The 22,925-nt window shown below is 42.9% G+C and overlaps 2 protein-coding genes across 2 annotated transcripts in view; both read left to right on the top strand.

Annotated features, from left to right (window-relative positions):
• Positions 1 to 22,925, top strand: part of srsf5b (serine and arginine rich splicing factor 5b) — a 327,173-nt gene that overhangs the window by 215,777 nt on the left and 88,471 nt on the right. The window lies entirely within an intron of this gene.
• On the top strand, positions 15,534 to 16,238 carry LOC310876743 (NAD(P)H-hydrate epimerase-like; the record flags this gene model as incomplete). The annotated part of the gene is made up of 1 exon (XM_083790373.1): positions 15,534 to 16,238. The coding sequence occupies one exon, from the start codon at positions 15,534 to 15,536 to the stop codon at positions 16,236 to 16,238; it is 705 nt and encodes a 234-aa protein (XP_083646499.1).

The following is a 22,925-nucleotide window of genomic DNA, read 5'->3' as shown; positions in this document are numbered from 1 at the left end:
AGAGCAGGGTACCCCAATAGGCGGCCCGCGGGCCATTTGCGGCCCACAGAGCGCCCCCTTGTGGCCCATGAAAGAATTTCCAAAAAAATAAATAAAGAAAAAATCTTTTTTTTTCCTTTTTCTTTAAGGGTCCCAGATATAAATGGCATTAAATGGGGGTCAGTAGCCTATGCATGTCAAACTGGGCATCCTTTTCAAATGGGGTCTTGCCCTGAAAATGGATTTTCAGGGCAAGACCTCGACCTCGCGTGTGCAGACTCGGCCCCCAGCCTGGTACGCTAGTCAAAATATGGCCCTTGAGGAAAATTAATTGGGGAACCCTGCTATAGAGGAACCCAATTTTTGTCAAGATTTTCAATGTTGTGTTGAATTAAATGTAGTCCAATTCAATATAGTAAATAAAAGCTTTTAGGATTACTTTGACTTAATCTTACATAACGGAAAGGTGAAGGTAAATGAAGGCATCATACAGCCGATTCTGAAGAAGAGCCTTGTGCTTTTAATAGAGGGATAGACCAGTAGGCTGACAGGAAATAGGGAGAGATGGGGGGGGGGGGGGTGACACGCAGTAAAGGCCGTCTGGAACAGGAGTCGAACCCACGGCACACTGCCAGACTGGATTACCAGCCAAGGTCACATGTCACATGTTTTGGCCCTCAGTGTGTGAGCGTTTATTTATTCTTCTACACAGCTGATCCCATGACCAGAAAGAGACAAGAAAAAGATTGCATTGCCAAAGCATGTGTCAAAGAAAACATTATAATAAAAACATCTAAAATGCTTTTGACCAGCTCTTCCAAGCTTGTTCATGATACTTCACACTTTAATAGACATGCCTGCTTGTAACCGATGGAGAACTTAATTATTATATTGCTCATGAGCAACAGTCAGTAAAAAAAAGTATCTTTCCACTATGTCCACCACTTTCATCCATGTATGTACCAGCTTAAGGCCTGACTCACACCTTTCGATCTAGCATACAACATTGATGCATGCTAGATGCATGCTAGATGTAAACAAAGGGTAAGTGTCAATGCATTTCAGGCCTAAGCGTGAAAACGGGAAGCATGAATTAAAAACAATAACAAGCTAAAAACAGAAAATGTACCCCCTTTGAAAAAGAGTGACCCCAAGTGGTCGATGACTGAAATTTGATTGATATAGTTTAACATGTTTGTGACACACACACACACACACACACACACACACACACACACACACACACACACACACACACACACACACACACACACACACACACACACACACACACACACACACACACACACACACACACACACACACACACACACACACACACACACACTTTTTGAAACACATTTTCTTTGCTTCACTTTGGGACAAATAGCATTTTTTTCTCAAGACTACTTACATAGTATACAAAAAAACCTTGGATTTAAGATGTGTTTAAAGGTAGCAAAGGTAGCATCTCTGTAGCATACAAATGAATTACATAATAGTACATTGAATGTGACTCTGTGTCTAGACTAGAATTGTACTTGCTGTAAGCAATTTTTTTTAATTTTGCTGTAGCTTTGTGTAGCAAATTGCGGATAGCTTTTGGCTGTTCTCCCTCTATTTATTTTCAAGAAAAAGGATTAGAAATCTGAGTATCTAAATTCCAGGAATCTAATCATGTGGCCCAGCATGATGTTAAAATGAACCATAAATATAAATAAAATATAAATAATTATAATAGAAAGGAGGACTGAGAAAAAAGTGAGTCTACTGCTGCGCCTCAGCCAAAGGAAGGCAAGCCTGGTGCAATTGAAGCCTCTTTTTAAAGTACAAAAAGTATTGACTGAGTGTATACTGCATCTTCTTCTGAGTCATGACATCCTCCTCAAGGACTGCGGTGCCTGCATGCCACGCACTGCTATGCTCATCCGGCTGCTACAGTATTGTCTAACATCATTAACCTCCTCTGTAAACAACCAACTGTCTTGTTGAAATCTGACAAATTCTCAGCTCTAAAGGTGGAACCATCCAGGGAGACCGTAAATCTCCACATACGTACACTCGAGATGTAAACGTGGCATAAATCTTCTGCTGCTGCCTTTCCCCTGAGGCCTCTTCTTGTGAATGGGGCCTGCCTGGTGTTGTTCACACACCTGCCTATACCGTTCTCAGCTAACGACCAACCATAGTTGGGACATGGGTGAGGTTTAGGCGAGATGAGAGAGCATCCGAAGGGCTTGACCCCACATAGCCTGAGAAGTCACAGTCGTCATGCCACAGGCTTCGCTCGTGCAGTGCTTTTGGTAAAAGGGCGTTTTCATCCATGTGCACAGGAAAGATTCATGACCATGAGTTTGTGAATGCTGGCATGCTCTGGACTGAAAAACCACTATGTCCAGTTTGCACAGCCTTAAATAAACATGCTGTGATGTCACAAATAGCCTCACGCAGCTTCAACAAGTGGATTGCCATGTGACTGCACTGTCTGTCACTGACTTCCCATGGGGAGAGGAAGTAGCTTGGTCATTCTGAAACCACTAACCACCTATCAGATGAATGTATGCATGACATATTTCCCACAGCGTGGCTAACATTAGAATTCATCGATTCTGCAGACAATATCAGCCAAGTAAAGTGTAATTATGGAATCCCTTCTGCCTAAGCGTATAATTGTATTTTAGGTTTATCCCTGCTGTCTTGACAACATAAACAATAAACAGTTTGATTCTCGCTTTAATACTCTCGAGTGCATAAATTCTGAGTCATCAAAACATTAAGAACAGGATAATTTACTGGGCTGACTTTGCCTCAGCTTGTGTGCAGCTGCTAGTATTATATACAAGTATGTTAAAAGACCACAGAAGATTAGCTTAACTAATGCTAAACAGCCAACAGGAGAGGTGCAGTGGGGTCCTGCTTTTCATTATCACTCACCAGCCAGATAGCTGGCGCACAGAGCCTAGTGTAGACTTTCCAGATGTGCTTGTCCTTGAGTGCTCTTGAGCTCTCCGCTCAGAGATCTCACCTCAGGGCTGGAAACAGACAAGGAAACACACGCAGCAAGGGAGCCAACCGCGGAGCCTCACTCACTGCCAGGCTTAAAGAAAGTAGCATGGATGCATGCAGGAAGCTGGAGAGACCAAGAGACAGCTGCTCTTTATAAGGTATGCCACGTTAGCCCCGGATCTCTGGAGTCAGTGACTGGCGAGTGGCGACACTACCTGAGAAAATGCCAGACATATTTTACTTAATTGGTTTAACTCAGCTTACTGTTAATGGGGTTAGTAGTAGTACCCCATATCATTACTATGGATTGTCATTGTCACTATAGATTGTCATCTCTCAAGTGTTGGAGGTAGAAAATGTCATAATCCAAGGACCTATCATGAGAGAAAGTTCACAAATGCTAGATTGAATCCCTGTGAGGTCTCTTCATCACCTCCCAAAATGTAACTTGTCTTGTTCAAAAAGTCAACCCAGAGCAAATTAATCACATGCTATTCTGCTATTTTCACAGAACAAATTTGAAAACACATTTTCAAATTATAAACAATTAAAGTGGGTAATTGGGTGTCTTGTATGAGCGTTTGATATTTGGGTGGCCTAGAAACAAGACAACTCTCAGCCTAAATTCTTCTAGTACTCTTCTGTTCAGCCCTTAAAGCAGTAGTGATTGATTCCAGTGAAGTGAGACCACAGCCTCTGGCTCAGCAGCCCACCAAATCGGCGCGATCTCAAACAATGCATGAGTAAAAGCATCAGCACATTCAGACTCCATTAATCTCTTGTCGGATGCAAGCTGAGGACAGTCTGCAGAAGGAATGCATCGCCAATGAGAACACATCAACTATAACCAGACCTGCTCTCTGGCTGTCTCCATGATATCTAAATTCTTCCTGCCAAGATTGCATTTTCTCAACGACAAAGATTATGATTGTGACGGCAAGTGTGGCAATCTTAAGTGATGCGACGGACTTGTGACCGACAGGATGCCGGACCAAGGTTGGAAACCAGATAGACAACGACAAATAAGATCAACGACAGCATCCTGAGAATATCTGGGGAACTTTAATGGATAACAACTGGATCTGCCAGAGAGTGACGCATCCTGGCTGCAAAACAACACACTCTTTATTACCTAGTCTTTTCATGTTTGTCCAAAGCACCCAGATCACATGCAAAATATTAATACCATAACGACTTCTTACGAGGCATAAACACACATTGAAAGTGCTTGAAATCATATAATCAGAACTGTCACATTATTTACGGTCCTTGCCAACCTTGAATTCTAGCATTCTTCCTTTGTATGCATGAAGTGAACCAAAATGAAATCATCAGAGGGGAAGGAGGTACTGTAACTGGTGAGCATGATGAGTGCATTTCAGGCCACTGTGATGGGATAAGGTGAGGACATCAGTACCGCAGAAGCTATAATGTAATGTGAAAACGCAAAGCCAGGTTTGACAGAAGATTGTGTGTCACACATAGCTGAGATTGACAAAAGAGAAGAGTGCTCATTGGTAATAAAAGGCTGCATGCAGTTTTAGACAGCTAGCTCTCACTGTGCAGGCCTTTGTTTGAGTGAACTGGATAATTTTCTGACGAACAATTCAAATGGAATGACCACTTGCTTTTTATGTGCTGAGGGAAAGTGTCCTGTGACCAATAAAGTTGCAGAGAGTTGTTTCAGTGAAACAGCTCATGTGGAGCAAACTCTAATGACAAATAAATAAACCTGGAACCGATCTGTGTGCGTGCATGGGTGCGTCCATGACCCATGTGTGCATGCGTGCGTAGCATAATTTACTACCTTGAAAGTCTCCAGGAGGATTGTAAAACCAGAAAGAATCGACTGTTCTACCTAATGAACTTATTATATTGATTAAATTGATTAAATATTTTTTGGAGTTGGGGTTATGAAAATATTCAGGTTGGGATTACGAAGCTTTTAGGCCGGGTTAGGGTGAGTTAGTTTTTTGAAGTTGCAGTTTGAGTTCGGTTGGGTCATGTTAAAAGGGCATATTTAGTTGTGTACTTTTCTTTGATCACAAGTTGTTTTTCCATGTAAAAGGAAAGCATTTCCAGCACTAGCCTTAATTTGTCCAAGCTATTTCAGTTCCAGTGGAAACTGGCTCATCCATCCACCTCTAAAGCACACACAGTAGTGACAGTGACAGGATTTTTCAACAAGTTTAAACAAGGCTTCCTTTGAGAGAGGTGTAACATGGCCAAAGATTTTTACGGCATTAAGAACGAGTGCAATGGAGGAATGCAACAGCTAGGAGTCACTGAACCCATAGATACTCCCATCCTCTGGTCAAATCCATCACATCTCCCAAGTCCCAAGTGGCTCTTATGAACACTGGTCTGGTCTGCTGTTGTTGACCTCATTCTAAATGTCAATGAATACATCTAAAAGATCGCAGAGAGCATGACAGTACATCATTTTAAAATCCCATGATTCTACTTTGTCATCTGTTCCTTCAGTGGGAGATCACATCAGTTCTTATACAGACAGTGTAAAGCCATAAGTGGGGTCACGATTTCAAACGATTCAAAACAGTACTCAATGCCATAGATCCCAGTGATATGACTCAGTGGATAAAGGGAGTTCAAACCAGACCACACAAAAACAAGTGATACGGCCTTGATTTAAACTGTGCCGGGGGCTGCTGGATTATATAACAAAAACACATGCATGAAGTTACTGCATCATTATCAAAACTAATTACAGCATCGCCTCATAAAGTTGGAGGTGGGAGAAATAAGTATATCAATCAATGTCAGTAACTGACATCCGGTCTCTACATGGGGAATTGGGTGGAGCCCCCAGAGGAAAATTCTTGCTTTCTTTTTTTTGTCGATGGGTTCCCACTTCCCTTCCCAGATTGCTATCAAATAAACAAAAGAAACGTTATTTTTATTTTTTTTGCTACATTTGCTCCTTTTTTTGCTGCTTTGGCTTAGCCGGTCCCTGCCCAGATTAGCGTTCAGCTGCTGATTAAACATCATGGCTGACACTTTGATGGTCAAAGGAGTTAGTCTGTGGAGTGGCGAATAACAGGGCCAGTTGCCTATATTACACAGTGTGTTTTGAATGTGGCCAATAGAATGCAGAACGGTTCTAAAGGACCTGCCTGTCTGTCTTTCAGCCAAGCCACAGCTGGCTTAGCTGGCTAGATTACAAGAGTATGAATTATAGGCCAGGACTTGAGGTAAGGATGTGTAGGAACCTGAGCGTGAGCTGAAGCCACACATTATTAAAGCATCAATGTCACCATGCACGCAGCAGCTGGCAGTGTGAAGCAATGAACCAGATTTCGCTCTGTACACCATTCTGTACAGTGTCTTCTGTGCTTATGTGCTATGCAAGTGCAACGTTCAAGCGTTCAAGGAACTTTTACATTATTGTTACATCTTGTGTCCAGGTAAGAGTAAAATCTATTTTGGTTTGGGTTCCTTCAGACAATACAACTGAATAATGATAAAAATCATGAAAGTATTTAAAGAGGTGGGGGGAGGGGGTGGCTAGCATTTCCCTTTGCCCTGGTTCGTTTGAAAGTTTCAGCATGCAGAAATGGGTATGATCCGTCTCTGGAAACATTCTATTCTATTCTACACAAGCCAGCAGTCCAACAAGTTAGCTGTAAATCCAACATCACTCATTCACTGAATGCAAAAAAAGTTAAAACTAGGGCATTTATATCTGTGCATTTGGCAGACCACTGCTTTCAGATAATTATGACTTCTGGTCAAATGCAATCAGTATAAAGGATAACAGTGTGCAGGGCACACTGAACCTCACCTGTTAAAAAAACATAACCCAAACATACATGAAATATTCTTTATGATCCTCATTTCTTATGCTTTGCTATAACTCCAACCAAGTAATATTTACTATTTTAAAGATAAGCCACATATTGGTATGATACAGAATGGATGGATGTTAGTCATCTGCACATCATGAACATCCATTGTACTTTATAATCCTTTTTTTTTCTTCTTCTTATTTGTCATGTACTGTAAATGTGATGAAAATGGAATTGGGATTAGAGGTAAAATAATTATTTTATATAGATATATATCAACATGAACTGAGGAATGCATAGGCATATAATAAATGTCCCATGAAAAAAATAAAAGGCTTGGTATCATAAACAGAACAATTCTACTGCCTTTACTGAAATTCCAAAATGGCAATAAAACCTAGCAAAAAAAGCAGCTAAGAGATAAAACGTGAAGTATCTGGAAGGTCTAGACAAAATATTGGATGGAAGATTTTCTGATCCCATCTGCCACTGAAAACAGAAAAGTAGAGCACCTCTGAATGATCTCAGTACGATAATGTGACCCAGACCATACCTGCATGGCTGGCATTATAGCAGAGCTAGCATGTGACCCAGACCATACCTGCATGGCTGGCATTATAGCAGAGCTAGCATGTGACCCAGACCATACCTGCATGGCTGGCCTTATAGCAGAGCTAGCAGTCCTTTTTTCATGTCAAGGATCCCCAGATTGACATGTGTTTTACCCCCATTTGAAAAGATTTTGTGCCAGGGACCCCCATAAGAGAAGACCATTTGAATAGCGAAAAGACAGAAAGTCAATATACATGCTAGTATTTAAACTTACTGGAATCCCCTCAAGGACCCCAGGCCCCACTTTGAGCAGCAGTGTAGTAGCTAAATTGAGCTGCTATTTATTTTAAAGGTCATACAGATGTGTGCAAATCTTTGACATTTTGTTTTTTTTAAGTGAACATTTTTAACTCTTCTGTAGCACGAAATATTTTTAGATGGGTGTCCGCAGCCCAAAAATATCATTTTGGGGGTCCATGACATGAACTTTGTTGCACCAGTCATACTTCCACCGTGGTCATTGAAAGCTCTGTATAGTTGAAAGATGGCTCCTTAGAGAAGTGACAGGCCGGTTATTCTGAGCAGATGCCGTCTTCCCCCAGATCCTCCAAGAATATGACATAGAAAATGAATTCATTTTCTGGCTGGAGACAACTCTGTTAACAGTCTTCAATGGCAATTAAATTTGCACTTGACCAAGAATGCCAGCTTATATCCCACCAGCACTGAGTGCTGGGGGATACGGGAGGCAGGGTTGCAGGCAGGGCTGCAGTCTCTGGCAGCTGAACAGAAACCTCAGGACCAGAGCTTCCATGTCCTCCTGATACAGGATTTTGCATGAAAAGAAAATGAAGCCATAACTCGTAGCACAGGTGCCTTGCTATGCGGAGCACAGAGGACAGGTGAAGCTTTTATGACTATTATTAACGCATGCCAGTTGGGATATTTTTTGTTCTTTGGTTCACAATTTGGTCAAGTCGTTTTTGCATGAATAATATGTTCCATGAAGCGTGTATTAAACCAGTACAGTATGTGTAGAATCGATCTCTACTATGGCAGTAAATCAATGACACTGACACTACTGTGTTGACAGCCGTTTCGACCGAAAATCAACCGATAATTCCCAGTAGGTTACTTACGCCGATCTTATCTAGCCGATCGGCTCGTCTGGAGCCTACTGGCTGCGATTGGCGTTGATGACACGTTAACCGATCTTATTGGTCTAGTCAGGTCTACTGGACATACTGGGAGCCTACTGAAAATGACAAGCCTCCTCATACCCTCCCCTAAACTTAACCGCAAGCATGTCGCAGCGCGGTCCTAATAACACATGTTCGCCAACCTTAATCCTGTCGTTTTGGTCTACTGCCTACTAAAAACGACAAGCCTCCTCATACCCTCCCCTAAACTTAACCGCAAGCATGTCGCAGCGCGGTAGTAATATTAACGCATGTTCGCCAACCTTAATCCTGTCGGGGTTTTCTTTTCAGTCGGCAGAGCATGCCCATACTCGTCGAAAACAATCGTACTGATTCCTAAGTGATCACTGCGCTCTTGTCTATTGATAACAGTCGAATCGGGTGCAGCCGACTGGTCAAAATCAAAGGAATTACTGCTTCTTTTTTTCACCCAATCAGCTACTTCTCAGTCAGAATTCAATATTCAATATGTACAATACATGATTAGCCAGTGTTGTAGTTCAAAGGTCACGCCATGATGATGACATCGAACTGACAAGGTGGCCTGCCTTTTTAACCAGAACTGATATAGGAATCCATAGGAGGAAACATCGAGCAGATGTTTGAATCCTTGCCATCAAGTGATCAAAAGGACATGTAAACCACACACTTCTCAGATTTATAATACATCCCACATTTGAATAGACAACACAAATGGATGACATAATCCCAGACATGAGGCTCTTTAAATAAGGATGGAGTTGAAGCATTTGAAATATTATGGATATTCCTGGGGGGGATGTTCAATCGTACCGTAAGTAAATCATGTGTGCAATATTTGGGTGTATTGCAGGGGTTCCCAAACATTTTCATCTTAAGAACCAAACAAGAAAATCTCCCCAGGACCTAAACTCACAAAATAATCTATAAAATAACTACCGGTACAAGTATTGTACATCTACAGTTAGTACATCTCTTATAGGGCTGCAACTATATATTATCTCCTTAACAGTAATTATATTGATTACATTTTCGATTAACAGTTTCCGTGCTTTGAATGGATTACTCCAGGTTAATGTCGCTGCCATATCGGACATACGCGAGTTTTGTTTTATGTGTTTAATCCGCCGTAATGTAAACAAAAAAAAGAAAATTCTTCTTCGCCGCGGAGAAAGAGAGTAGGCGCATCTGTTGTGATAAAAAAAAACGGAAATCGTCACATGCTGTGGGCTGCTAGGGCTTCTGGGAAATTGAGGCCAATGTAAACGAATGGGGTGCAACGCCTCATTGAGACCAGTCTTGTGTGCGTCTTCCGGGTGCACCAAGATGGTGGATGCTTCACTCGGATCATAACAAACCAGGGGAGCTTTTTTTGCTGGATTTTCGCGGATTAAAAGCCCAAATAATTCAGCGTATGCTCTAAAGGTAATACAACAATCTCGGCAGTGAAGGGGGGTTGATTAAAAGTCAGATAAATCGTTTTCCGCAGTCAAACTGTTAATCAAATATCTTTTAGTTCAAACTTTTAGACAGTCATCACTGTGGCCTATATACAGGAGATATAACTATTCACTGGATAGTGCCAGCCAAGCCATGGACTCTCCACAGAACCCATAGTGAGGTCATGACTCATGAGTCACATATACAAACTCAGTCGGCAGAAAGCAAACATCAACAACATTTCCACACGAGGGGGATTCCCAAATGCTGACCCTTGGTCATGATTCTAAATATATATCGATTTCTTTACATTTTGATTTAAATTAAATATTTTTTAACAAGTTATAAACAAGTAAAAAATAAGTTTTCAAGAAGACGATACAATTCAAAAACTGGGCCTTTTTATATTATGTGACACTTTTTCTATTGTCATGTGCTACTTGCAGTGAAACATTTCTTTAAATGACTAACGAAGTATAGCAGCACAACGCCTATTTTCAACTAAATAACCTTTAATTATCAGGCAACCTCTTATCAGTCTGAGAGGTTCCTATCTGTGGCTGCTGCCACCAAGATACCAACACAAGATAGACTGTAATGTCTGAATTATACTTCGTTACACACCAAAATTAGACGACTTAGCACAATGTTTACAATGCCTGATCACACTGCGATATGTTGTGAACTTGTAGATCTGCTATTCTCCTTAGCTGACCACAGCCGACTCTTTGCATCCATGCCAGACCAGCTCTCCATCTGGTCGCAGGAAAGCTGTCCAAAAATAGAGGCATAGAAGAGTGGCCGTGCACCACCCAAAACCAGCAGCGTGTCGTCTCAGCACCTCGCCCGCTATTGGACAGATGTTCCCCCGGGCCCGATCTGGTTCCTAGCAACAGGGTGGTGGCGTGCCACACCAAGACTTTCCCCAGTGCATCTCATGTGGTTGACCAGCAGCCAGTTATTATTTGGTGATGGAGGAGGAGAGGAAAGGAGAAGGGAAGGGAATGGATAAGCTTGACCCATATGTGCCACCCAGAACCCTTAGATCATCTGACAAAAGTCTGCTGACAAAGGATAAACTCTAAATCAGGTTATGGTGCTTTTAGTCACAGCAAACTAAAAACCTACCTTTTTTCATTGTGGAGTGTGTACCGGTAGTTATTTATAAATAAAATCACACCCGTGTGAAGTGAGGGGCGCTCTTATTGTACTGTATCATCCATTCATTGTCAATGGGAATTTGTATAGGACAAAAATAGCCGATTTGCATGTCCACATATAATGTAAATTCTCCATTCATTGTCAATGGGAATTTAATGTTTGTGTAAGACAAAAATCGCACCCCTCAAAAATATATTAATAATAATAATTGCGAACTAACTATGAGACCCTGCAGATCATGTCTGTGTGTGTGTCTGTGTGTCTGTCTGTCCCGCTGTGACACCACACCACAGCTGTAGCACACACACACACACACACACAGTAGAAAACTTAAAGAAATTACTAACTAAAAAGAAAAAAAAAGTACGTAATTTATTCTAATTGTTGTTATTGCAATTTACGAGCTGCGTTCGCTTCCCGCATTTGCGCGTCTTACTTGTTTATAAAAAAGTTATTAGTGCAGCCGCGCCCTGCAGCCGGCGAAAACTAGAGTTCTCATCAGGCCTGAAAGTTAAGGCCCAGCCCTACCTGGGCACTCATCAAACCCTGTACACTCAATACACTGCCCCCGCTGACACCCTTAGATCTCCATATATGGAGAACTCTAAACGGGATCGTCCTAAAGTTATTAGTGCAGCCGTGCCTGGCAGCCTACCTGGGCACTCATCAAACCCTGTACACTCAAGACACTGCCCTTGCTGCCACCCTTAAATCTCCATATATGGAGTTGACCTGTTCTGACATTCCATATGTTGATTTGACCTCATCAAACCCTGTACACTCAAGACACGCTCCATATATGGCCAGACCTCATCAGACCCTGTACACTCAAGACACGCTCCATATGGCCAGTAGAGAATTCATTCCATATGTTGATCTGACCCCCCATGCTAAAATGCCAGCTGTCTGCTGTCACCCAGGCGGATGCGTGCACGCCTACTCTATTGTGTTTCATTGAAGCACATTGAGTCTGAGCTTGTCGTGTGAAATGAGCTACAGTATAAAAATAAATGTGACTCGACTTGATATGAAGGGAGGGGGGAGAGAAGAAGGGAGGGGAGGGGAGAACAGGGGAGAGCAGGGCAAAGAATTGTTTTGAGTGTGAGGGTCCATTTGTGTACACTCGCAAAATTAAGACAGTGTTTGACTGTGCAGTTAGGAGAGGAGAATAGGGTAAAGGATTTTCCCCCCAAAATTAAAAATACAACCGTTTGACTGCCTCATGTAATGTACAAACACATTTAGCAAACAGAAATGAGCGGACAGAGGCTCGGGCTGCCACAGAGTTTATGGCGATGGCTGATTCACACGTCGCGCAGTCACTTCCGTGTTTCCTAATCGCAGCCAGTAGGCTCCCAGACTACATGCAATAGGATAAGATCGTCTTGATAAGTAACCTACTGGTGATTATCCATTGATAATCATTCAAAGTGGGTGTGGTGGTCACATCACGTTCACTTCCATTCTATGCGAGTGAGCTTCCAGTTGCGGTGCAGTGGCATGGCACATGCTGTCACATGGAGTTAACTCCACATGATGGAACCCAAGTAACTCAGAATGCATTGCTTTAGCTTAACCTCTGACTTGGAATGGCTCAAGATTCATCCTCGTAAGCGGCCTCTCTCTCGGTTGTATTTCTTCGGTGTGTACTCTTCGCTAACCATCAAAATGCATCAGCTAGTGCCTGGAAATTGGTCAAATTCCTACAGTGATACAGAGAATATGGACAGATGTAACTGTTGTTTCTTGATCGCAGGCAATGTTGAAGAATCTCTGAATGGAGCTACAGGTTGGTAACCGGCATCGTATTCCCAAAATTAAATTAAAGTCACTGCTGTAAACAACACGATTCAGTGAACGGTGGCTCTGGAGAAGGAACAGATGTGGTTTTCATTGTTGTCCATCATAGCTTACACGTGTACTGCAGTGCAATACCCTCTATCTCACAAAGCTCCCCATGGGACTTCAAATGACCATGAATCCCTTTCATTAGCCTCTGTTCCCAGGTATAGTCCCTCAAAGAAGGAAGGCTATTGCCATAGACATGTGAAAAATGAACCATGGCATCAGCCTTCTCCCCCCGGGCTGTTTCAAATTGCCTTGATATTATACATCATAGCTCTTATGGAGCTGGAATGCAGAGAATACCTAAGAGGAAGGCCTCTGGGGTACAAATGAAAACCTACAAAATAACTACTGTTGTTTTGGGAGGGAGATAGTCAGGGCAAGTTTATTTGTATATCTTTAAAGTATATCTTTAAAGCATAAACTATGTAACTTTTTCTCTTAACAGTTTCCGTGCCGGGAATGGATTACTCCAGGTTAATGTCGCTGCCATATCGGACATACACGCCTTTTGTTTTATGTGTTTAATCCGCCGTAATGTAAAAAATAAATAGAAAATCCGTCTTCGCCGCGGAGAAAGAGAGTAGATGCATTTGTTTTGACGATGAAACCGGAAATCGTCACATGCTGTGGGCTGCTAGGGCTTCTGGGAAATTGAGGCCAATGCAAACGAATGGGGTTCAACGCCTCATGGAGGAGGGTCCTGTGCTGCGTCTTCCGGGTGTACCAAGATGGCGGGTGGTGCGATCATTCATAACAATTTGAGGAAGCTTTTTTCGCTCGATTTTCGCGGATTAAAAGCCCAAATAATTCAGCGTATGCTCTAAAGGTAATACAACAATCTCGGCAGTGAAGGGGGGTTGATTAAAAGTCTGGTAAATCGTTTTCAGCAGTCAAACTGAATTTTAATAATTAAGACAGTGACAGTTGTTGTATTTTGATCATGTCATGTCTCACCTAGACACAGGATAGGACACGGATTTTGACCTGAAGGTCAAGATTCAATTTATCCCCTGAGCAAGTAGGTAGATCTATTATTTCAGCGTCCATACAATTCCCAATCCATTGCTCGCCGCATCTGTTTGGTCTGTGAAAAACGACATGGAAAACTGTCATGGCGCCTCTAGCATTTAACCAACTTGCCATTTTTCTGCTATTACTGTATATGGCAGTTTTCACGTTCCCTCTCGTTACCCTAGGCGGGAGTGTGAGGCCAGTGACAGTGAAATGTGTGAAAAACCAAAGAGGAATTGAGGATTTTACTGTGTACCTATAGTCTACCTGTAGTGCGGATATGTATGAAAACAACCATGGCACTTAACAGGCTCTGACAGAGAGACTTGTTACGCCAGCTGTGTCCAGACATTTCCTCTATCCTCAGACTCGATAGAACGTGCAGTGGAAAAAACATCACCGTGCACTTCCAACATCAAGTGCACTTCCCTTTACCAACCTACCAAAGAATGTCAGTGACGCATTACACGTTGCAGAATGAACTCTGTATGAAAAGACAGGTACCTGACAGCAAATGGAAAACTAATAAAAGAGATTAAGTGAGAGATGTTTTTAATTTGGCTGACTGCTTACATGATTGACTGCCATAAACTCTGGTTAAACTTTATATAACCACAGAGTTCCATTTATATTATAGGGCTCGATCATGTCAATCTTTAAATTGTTCCTAATTGGTGTGCATAAGCAGAAATGCAATTACCAGATATCTCTTAATCAGAATGTGCAAAGTCAAAACTGACTACACACTGCCCTCAAGCATATTGATGTGGGGAAGAACCGTTTGTGGAGTTCAGCATTCAACATAGTAGCTGCCAGACTGGACATGAAGCTCAGCTGACCTAGGCCTGTGCAGCTGGATACTGGACTTTTTATCCTGGACCATTCTGAAAATGGGTAACATCAAGTCAGACCCTCTGACCCTCAATACAGAGAGAGGAGTCCCCCAGGGCTGTGTGCAGAGTCCTCTACTCCATGTATACGCACGACTGCGTTGCCAGACACAGCTCCGATGTAGTCATCAGGTACACTAATATACTGTACAACCAATCTCCTAAATATGGAGATATGGGGATCTCTGATGATGTCAGAAACTGCTGACGTATGGGTCAGGTTGGCCAATCACGGAAGCTGCTGGAAAGTGAATGCCATGCATCTGAATCTGCGTTGTTTTAAAGTAAAGTTGTGCTCCTCTTACTTGCCGTGGGAAAAACTAAAACACAAATGGTATAATACATTGTTGTTGTTGGTGCATTGATACGGATGCATGCGGTCTAGGGGTGTGTTTATATAAATTAGTTACCGGTATATAAACGGAACGCCCCCTAGGAAATATTTACATAAACAGTGCAATCAAGCTAATGCTGCACGACTACACAAGTTTTATTTATTTTATTTATACAGGGCATTTCAAATAGTTATAAAACTAACGTTAGGCACATCCAGTTGGATGTTGAGTCTGCAGACTCTGTTTGGACTGAGTTCCTGGTGAAGGCACGTACACCCACAATCCTTTCCCAGCTTGGGGCATGCCCATTGGCCATTAGCCTCCGATATGTCCCAGTCGATCAAGTACCTTGGGCAGGAGGAGGCCCAGCACATTGATGAGGAGCTCTTCATTGAGTATGGCTTCAGCGTGGACCAGCTGATGGAACTGGCTGGCCTCAGCTGTGCCACAGCAGTTACAAGGGCCTACCCACTCAGTTCTTTGGTCAAAGGCAGACCTTCACTGCTGGTGATCTGTGGACCTGGTAACAATGGAGGCGATGGTCTGGTCTGCGCAAGACATCTTAAACTGTTTGGATATGAGCCTACCATACTGTACCCCAAAAGGCCAAACAAGTCTCTCTTCCATGGCCTGACCACACAGTGTGAGAAAATGGAGATCCCCTTCCTCTCTGAAATGCCTGAGGCCAAATTGATTGATGAGACCTACAACCTGGTGATAGACGCGATATTTGGCTTCAGCTTCAAAGGGGCTGTGAGGGAGCCATTTGGTTCCATCCTTGACGTGCTGAAGAAGACCACCGTGCCAGTAGCTAGCATCGACATCCCCTCAGGTTGGGACGTGGAGCAGGGCAGTGCAGGTGGACTAGAGCCTGACATGCTCATCTCTCTCACTGCACCCAAGAAATCAGCCACCCTGTTCAGAGGACAGTATCACTTCCTGGGAGGGAGGTTTGTGCCCCCTGGCTTGGAGCAGAAGTACCAGCTTAACCTTCCTCAGTACCCAAGCACAGACTGTGTTGTACAGCTGTAGGAGTACAGCCCGTTTACCCAAGATTGGGTATTGGGTAAGACTGACGTTATGTATTGTGGCGACTGATACACAACTCAGGAGCGGAGAGTCAGGTTTGCCCATTCACTAGGGCATTTATTGTTTATAATTCAGTGTGTTAGTAAAAAGCAGGTAAAAGAGTAACGTTTGAGCAGACTAACAGTCTGCTCAAGCTATCAGTGACTATCAGTCACTTTCACATTCAATGTAGTAGAAGACCTGGCTGTTTACACCGCAGATACGTTCGCTGTGACCGGGGGACCCGTCTCTGAATGTGTCTATAAAATCACACCCCTGTGTGATTTTGTGAGGGGCGCTCTTATCATCGGTTAACATGTCTATCTGCTCAGACCATAGACTGTAAAAAAAAATATGAACAAGGTGTTCTCCGGGTCTGATATGGACGTAAGATGAAGCCTCTCAGTCCTTGAATTGTAAATCGCCATCTTTCTATCCGTTTGGGCCCAGCTGGCCATTGGCTGGCCCAGACAACGAGGCGGGACTTCCCCCCTTCTTCGTGGGTTTTTATTTTGACTCGAACGGGGGTGGATCCCGATCATAGACTGTAACGGTAGCCACGCCCCTCAGAACATACTCGACTTTATGGTAATCTTTTTAATAAATGGGACCATAATTTTCCAAAAAGAATATTATGACATGAGAAATGAGACTTTAAACTAGTGACTGGAAGCAGAAAGTATTCATGACCATGTTTATTAAGGTAATACAGTCTACGTAGGTGAAGTTGGTACATGGATCTCTATGGAGCTATAGGGTTTTTTGGGCCCAATGACAGCGCCACAACAGGCCATTATATGAACTTTCAGGAAGTCCCAATTTCCTTAGTGGCTTCACAAAATATCTGTCTGACTGCCCCCCTGGCTCAGACAATATGATGTAAAATTGTCCATTCATTGTCAATGGGAATTTAATGTTTGTATAGGACGAAAATAGCAGATTTTCTCAGACACATGATGTAAATTCTCCATTCATTATCAATGGGAATGTGTAAGACGAAAATCTACACAAATAGCTGAATATAGGAGGGGCTAGCGCTCCTCCAAAAAACACACTTGTGTGAAGTGAGTGGCGCTCTTATCATACATCACATTCGTGCTCAGCCAATCAAATCATCACTATGTGGTACACACAAACACACAAAACCGGCCAATCAAATCATCACAAATGTGGTACACACCAACACATAGGGGCATAGGAGGGGCTAGCGCCCCTCAAACATCACACTTGTGTCACAGGGTGGCATGCTTAAAGCAAACATAAGAAGTCCAGTACTCAGCTGCCAGTGCCACATGACATGTCTGAAGCTCCCTCAAAAATCACACTGAAGTGAGTGCTGCCTTTCATGATGATGATGTCTGACAAAGTGAGCGGGGGGGGGGGGGGCACCGCTCACTTCCGGAAAGTTCCTCATTGACCATATGGTCTTAAGTCCCCTGCATCACACCAATTATACACTTGTGCATCAAGTGAATCAATGCTGCACACAGGACGCATGACTGAAACAGAAAATCGAACCTGAAACTGGTATGGCACGTCCATTTCTCTTTTGTTCCATGCAAGCAAAGGGCTGTTGGCGGTGCATCACGTGCAGCGGCGTTGCGTCACATGCTGCACTACGTCTGTCCTACAATTGAGCCCGTCACAATGTCCTAAATAAAGACCACACACCTCATATGGGTCTATTGATCTGTGCAGTGCCCTGTGTCCTGCCTGTCAATCTTGGCACCAATCTTGTAGAATGAAGAGAGACGAGCCTCCTCCCCTGTTTCACAACAGCAGGAGGACTAACTGACTGAAGGGATTTAATTAGCTAAAGTAACACCCGTGGTGCACACAACAAACACTTTTACGTGATTACTAGTCACTGACCAGTTGGTGCAACTGGAATTACTATATTGATGTAGCATTTGACCTCTTCTGCATTTTGAGCTGTAGACTTCAAGTTGAAAGCAAACAAGTTGAACTCAGATTTATTAGAATGTTGGTTTAAATTATATTGATGGCTTTTCAATGACTAGGCTTTTTTGAGACATGTGCGGCTGTGCGCCACACATGACAGCTAAAACTAACCGATGGTTCGTCTGTCACTGAAGTTCCAACTTAATGCACCCCATCTCCTGTTTCAAAGCCAACCTTGTACTGTAGATATACACACGGAAACAGTTTGTGAACTGCAAACCTTCCTCTCCTTTCTTTCGTTACGCATTCATACATAAAATCCCGCCCCATACAGAGGGCACTGTGAGGCAGAATAACAATTTAACAAATGAGTCTTTGTTCAATTGGCTTCTGTCTACCTTACATCATATTTAGGTTCCAATGCAAAGGGCCCACCACACTGGAGGGATCAGTATGTGTTCCCAATGGTACACATGAACCCGTAGTGAAAGGGTCCAAGCTTCACATTCTTACAGAATGTGCTGTTTATTCCATCGGAACATGCAGTGTTCCCATGGAAGGCACTCCTAGCTCTGTCAGTATTTCTCAGCAGAAATGTCACCTCCGTCGATCCCGTCTTACCCTCCCAGCGTTGCTGCTTTAGATCAGGGGCTGTCAGGGACCTGGGACCCACTGGCACAGGCCTTCCTAAACTTTCCTCTCCTTTCCAAGGGCCCCTATACTTTGAATACCTGTACACTGCCTGTGTGACTTCTAAACTTGCCTGTAGCTGCTTCTCCATCTCACCCTGCCTGAGCTCAGCTATTCCAGCAGCAAGCTGGTCATAATTAAGTCAAGGGCTCTCGACCATCCATGATGGAAACACTTTCACATGGGAAGCGTTCTCCTTGTTTCCACCCCCTGGTGCCCAAGCACCAGTTAGTGATGCAATTAGACTGAGAAAAACACAGACAAGCTTATAAAAAAATAATAATACTCTGCTCTTCCCGCAGGTCACTTTCACTCCATGAAAGAAGTTCCCCTCACATAAACTCAGCTCAGTCAAATATGTGAACATAAACAATTGATGGAAATACTGAGGAGGTACTCATCTTTCATACAACAAATTAATGTCACTTGACACAGAGAAATAGCTAAATATACTATATAAATATTGTGTCTGTCGACCTGCCTTTGCCTGGTTTTCCTAGACGAAACCCCGGCCCTTACCCCTCACAACAAAGTTCCATTGATCAAACCTAAACACATTATTAATGATCTTTCAAGTTGACATTTTGGCTGTGACATCAGTGATTCAAAAGTTCCAAAGCTGCACTCATTCGTTTGACTGAACTGAATGGCAAGCTGGTTGTAGGAAAACATTTAGATGTACTTCAAATACCCTCCATAACGCTGTTCAGTCTTCAGTTACATTGTGCTGAAATGTGGCCTTGACCTTTGCTCCTGTTACTGTTGATATACTATACCTGCTGTAAGTCAAGAATTTTTTTTTTCTTTTTCGGGTGGATTCATTATAAGGCACTTTGGACAGTGTCAAATGCTGATCTAAACTGTAAATAAAATTATTTGGGTAGATCAACTTCACAGTGAATGGGACTAGACGTAAACAATGCCCCGAGAAGTCTGGAATGTCGCTTTGGGACATTTCAGTTAATTCAATTGTGTACCATACACACTCTTCTCAGGACATTTTGCCCTTGAACATACAGTATTGCTCAATATAAATGCATTCTTGCGACACTGTGCCCACAAGCATTATATACATGCTTGCGTTTTGGCTGTACTTAGTAAGCCGTCTGTCTTTATCATACATACACTATGCAAAGACAAGAACAACAACATTGTAAATTCTTTTTTACTATGCCTCACTTTGGCTCGCTTTACCAGGCTCTAAAACCGTGTCCTGGTAGCGACAACAATCAGACCCTGAATAAGACACCAAGAAGTGGACAGCTATGGGGTTCATCCATTGTGCAAGGTATTAAATGAAACACAGTCAAGGCACTATTTCCTTGAGAGGAGGGGACTGATAGACTTTAATGAGCGGGAAGCCGGGAACACAGTCCCAGACTCCCAGTTGCCGTGTGATGGAACCCAGTTAAGACTGGATAGCAGTAAAGCAGAATCTTTTATGTAGCCTTAAAAGTGGTTGGAAGGATGAGAGAAAGAGATGGAGTAAGAGAGGGGACAGAGAGAACAAGAGAGAGGGACAGAGAGAGAAACAGACAGAATGGAAAATAAGTAGTCAGAGAGAAGAGGAGAGAGAGAGAGAGAGAGAGAGAGAGAGAGAGAGAGAGAATGGTTACAGACTTGAAGAAACTGGAGTACAGAACATCCCCACAATTTATTTTTCAAGAAGTTACTTCTTTGTCTCCACCAGGCCGAAGGCATGGGGAGAGAGTAGCCTATGTTTTGCACTCCGTCCATGTGTGTGTAAGTCTGTGTATGTGTGCGTGTGTCCGTCCGTCTGTTAACAGCTAATCTCCAGCACCGTTAACACGGTCAATGCCAAGTTTTGCACACACACTCCCTAGATGCCAACGATGAATGTCTGCCCCAAACTTTCCAGAACGGCCTGTTATAGTGCCACCAGGAGGCCGACTTTTGAAAAACTTTTTTTTTTATATTACTCGTCCAGATTCTGTCCAAAAATCCCGCAAATCGTTACACACTATCTCTATAGTCATGTGTTCAAGACGGATCTGTCCGATATTTCAGATTACATCCTAATTGGCTAACATTGGCTTTCAAATTTGCAGGATTGGCCCGTTTTGAACAAAAAGCCTCACATCATGAACAGAGCGTGCTATTTACGTGAAATCTTTCACAGACTTTCCTACTATGCTGAGGAATATATCCCACCCTTTTCACATTGGCCTGTTATAGCGCCACCAGGAGGCCACAACCTGACCTGCATGCCCTGGTGGAGACCTGTGCCCTGAGGAGCACTTTTTCTAGTTCATTGTTGGAATTAACCACCTGAACCATCGCGTAAATATTCTGGGCATGCCATAATAGGAGAGCACAGAGAATTTTAGAAAAACATTCAGTAAAATTAGCAGATCTACAAGCTCACAACTCATATACAGTGTGAGCTTGTAGCTCAGTCAGAGAATCTTCAGTGAACGTCTGAAATAAGGAATGCCTGCTGCGCAGACTGCGGTATTAAAAACATTATAGTTCTCTGCTGGCTCCAAAGGAGTTCTATAAAACCCAGCAGTATTATGTCTTAGTTAGGCTACTATGTCAAAAGAGACTTCCCCTGGCAGAGTTGGTCAGAAACGTTCAGAGATATTGTTGTTAATGTAGTTATTTGTGATATGCACTTTAGAATTCCAAATATGTTGACTGTTTCCAAAATTGTGCCAATATGCGAAATCTCTGTCCCCTGCATAACTCGAGAACCGTCAGACCAATGGAGTTCAAACTTGGCATGCATATCACCATATATGAAGATCCCTGAAGAATGCACAGAATCTCAGTGTGAACTGTCCTGACCGATGTCAATACTATGACTTGATGACTTTCCATAGGGGCATAAAAAGAGGACACAGACAGATACAGAGATCTCTATTTTGACTATGAGCATGAACGGGACAAAGGCAGATAGATCTCCAACATATTCTGACAACAATGGGTATTACTGGAGAGAGAGAGAGAGAGAGAGAGAGAGAGAGAGAGAGAGAGAGAGAGAGAGAGAGAGAGAGAGAGAGAGAGATAGAGATAGAGATAGATAGAAGCAGCCATAGCCTAGTCTAGTGGCTAGATAGGCCGTGTGGTAATAGCACGTCCCCAGTAAGGCTATCCAACGTTGAAGCTGCCACTACCGACTGGTGAAAAGAGGAACTGCAGCACTTTCATGGAGGTGGACGGACGTTCATGATGTCATGTGCGTCAGCCCCGGCGGGCTAGGCTAAACTTCCGCCATTGAGTTATAATTGTACTTCCGGCAGTCTTCCGGGTGCTTCAAAACGCCACTGAGCAACTCCCATTGAAATGAATAGCGTAGGAGCGGGGCTAGCGCTCCAGTTTGGTCTCTATCCTTTTATTACTCTATGGGTAATTATTAATATAAGGTCACCTGTTCAGCTGGTGCAAGACACCAGCCACCAGCTTGATGAAGCTGAAACAGAATTTCCCCTGTGGGATTAATGTCTGATGATGTTTGGGAGAGAAGAAACACTTGTCTGTGGGTTTTATGTGGGTAATATGTGTTTTTAGATATTTTAGTATTTCAAAGTGTCCATGGTGTCATGGACACTGGGACACATGCACTGCTCCTCCTTGTGGATAGGTGGAGGGCTGTCTTACTGAGACAACATGTAGTCAAGGAAGTAAGTGAGCCCAATACTAAAATATCTAAAAACACATATTACCCACATAAACCCAAGGTCAAGGAAAGTGTTTCTTGTCTCCCAAACATCATTACAATAAGATCTGGTTGCAAAAGGGGGGGAAGTGTCCCTTTAATAAAGGTCTCCCCCCAGTTCCTTCCTTCCGTCCTTCCCCATTCATTGAGACTGGCCTGGTAAATACAAAATTGGCTCTGAGAACTAAGACCATGTTTACTCATACAGTTTTTTTTTTCAGCAATGACCCAGTTAATTAAAACTAATTGTTTGGTAAGTTGATTAGGCGATGGAAAAGGGTTGTCGGTTTGGCTACTGCTTCTTATAAGTCCTGACCTGCATGCATTCAGTGCAGCTCTTTATGAAAAAAAAAGTCAATTTGCACTTGGCAGCAGCTTTT

This window comes from Protomyctophum parallelum, assembly GCF_964188405.1.
Source record: "Protomyctophum parallelum genome assembly, chromosome: 19".
In the NCBI taxonomy this organism is placed as follows: domain Eukaryota; kingdom Metazoa; phylum Chordata; class Actinopteri; order Myctophiformes; family Myctophidae; genus Protomyctophum; species Protomyctophum parallelum.
Note: the sequence above shows the minus strand (reverse complement) of the source record. Positions and strands in the feature narration are given on the sequence as shown.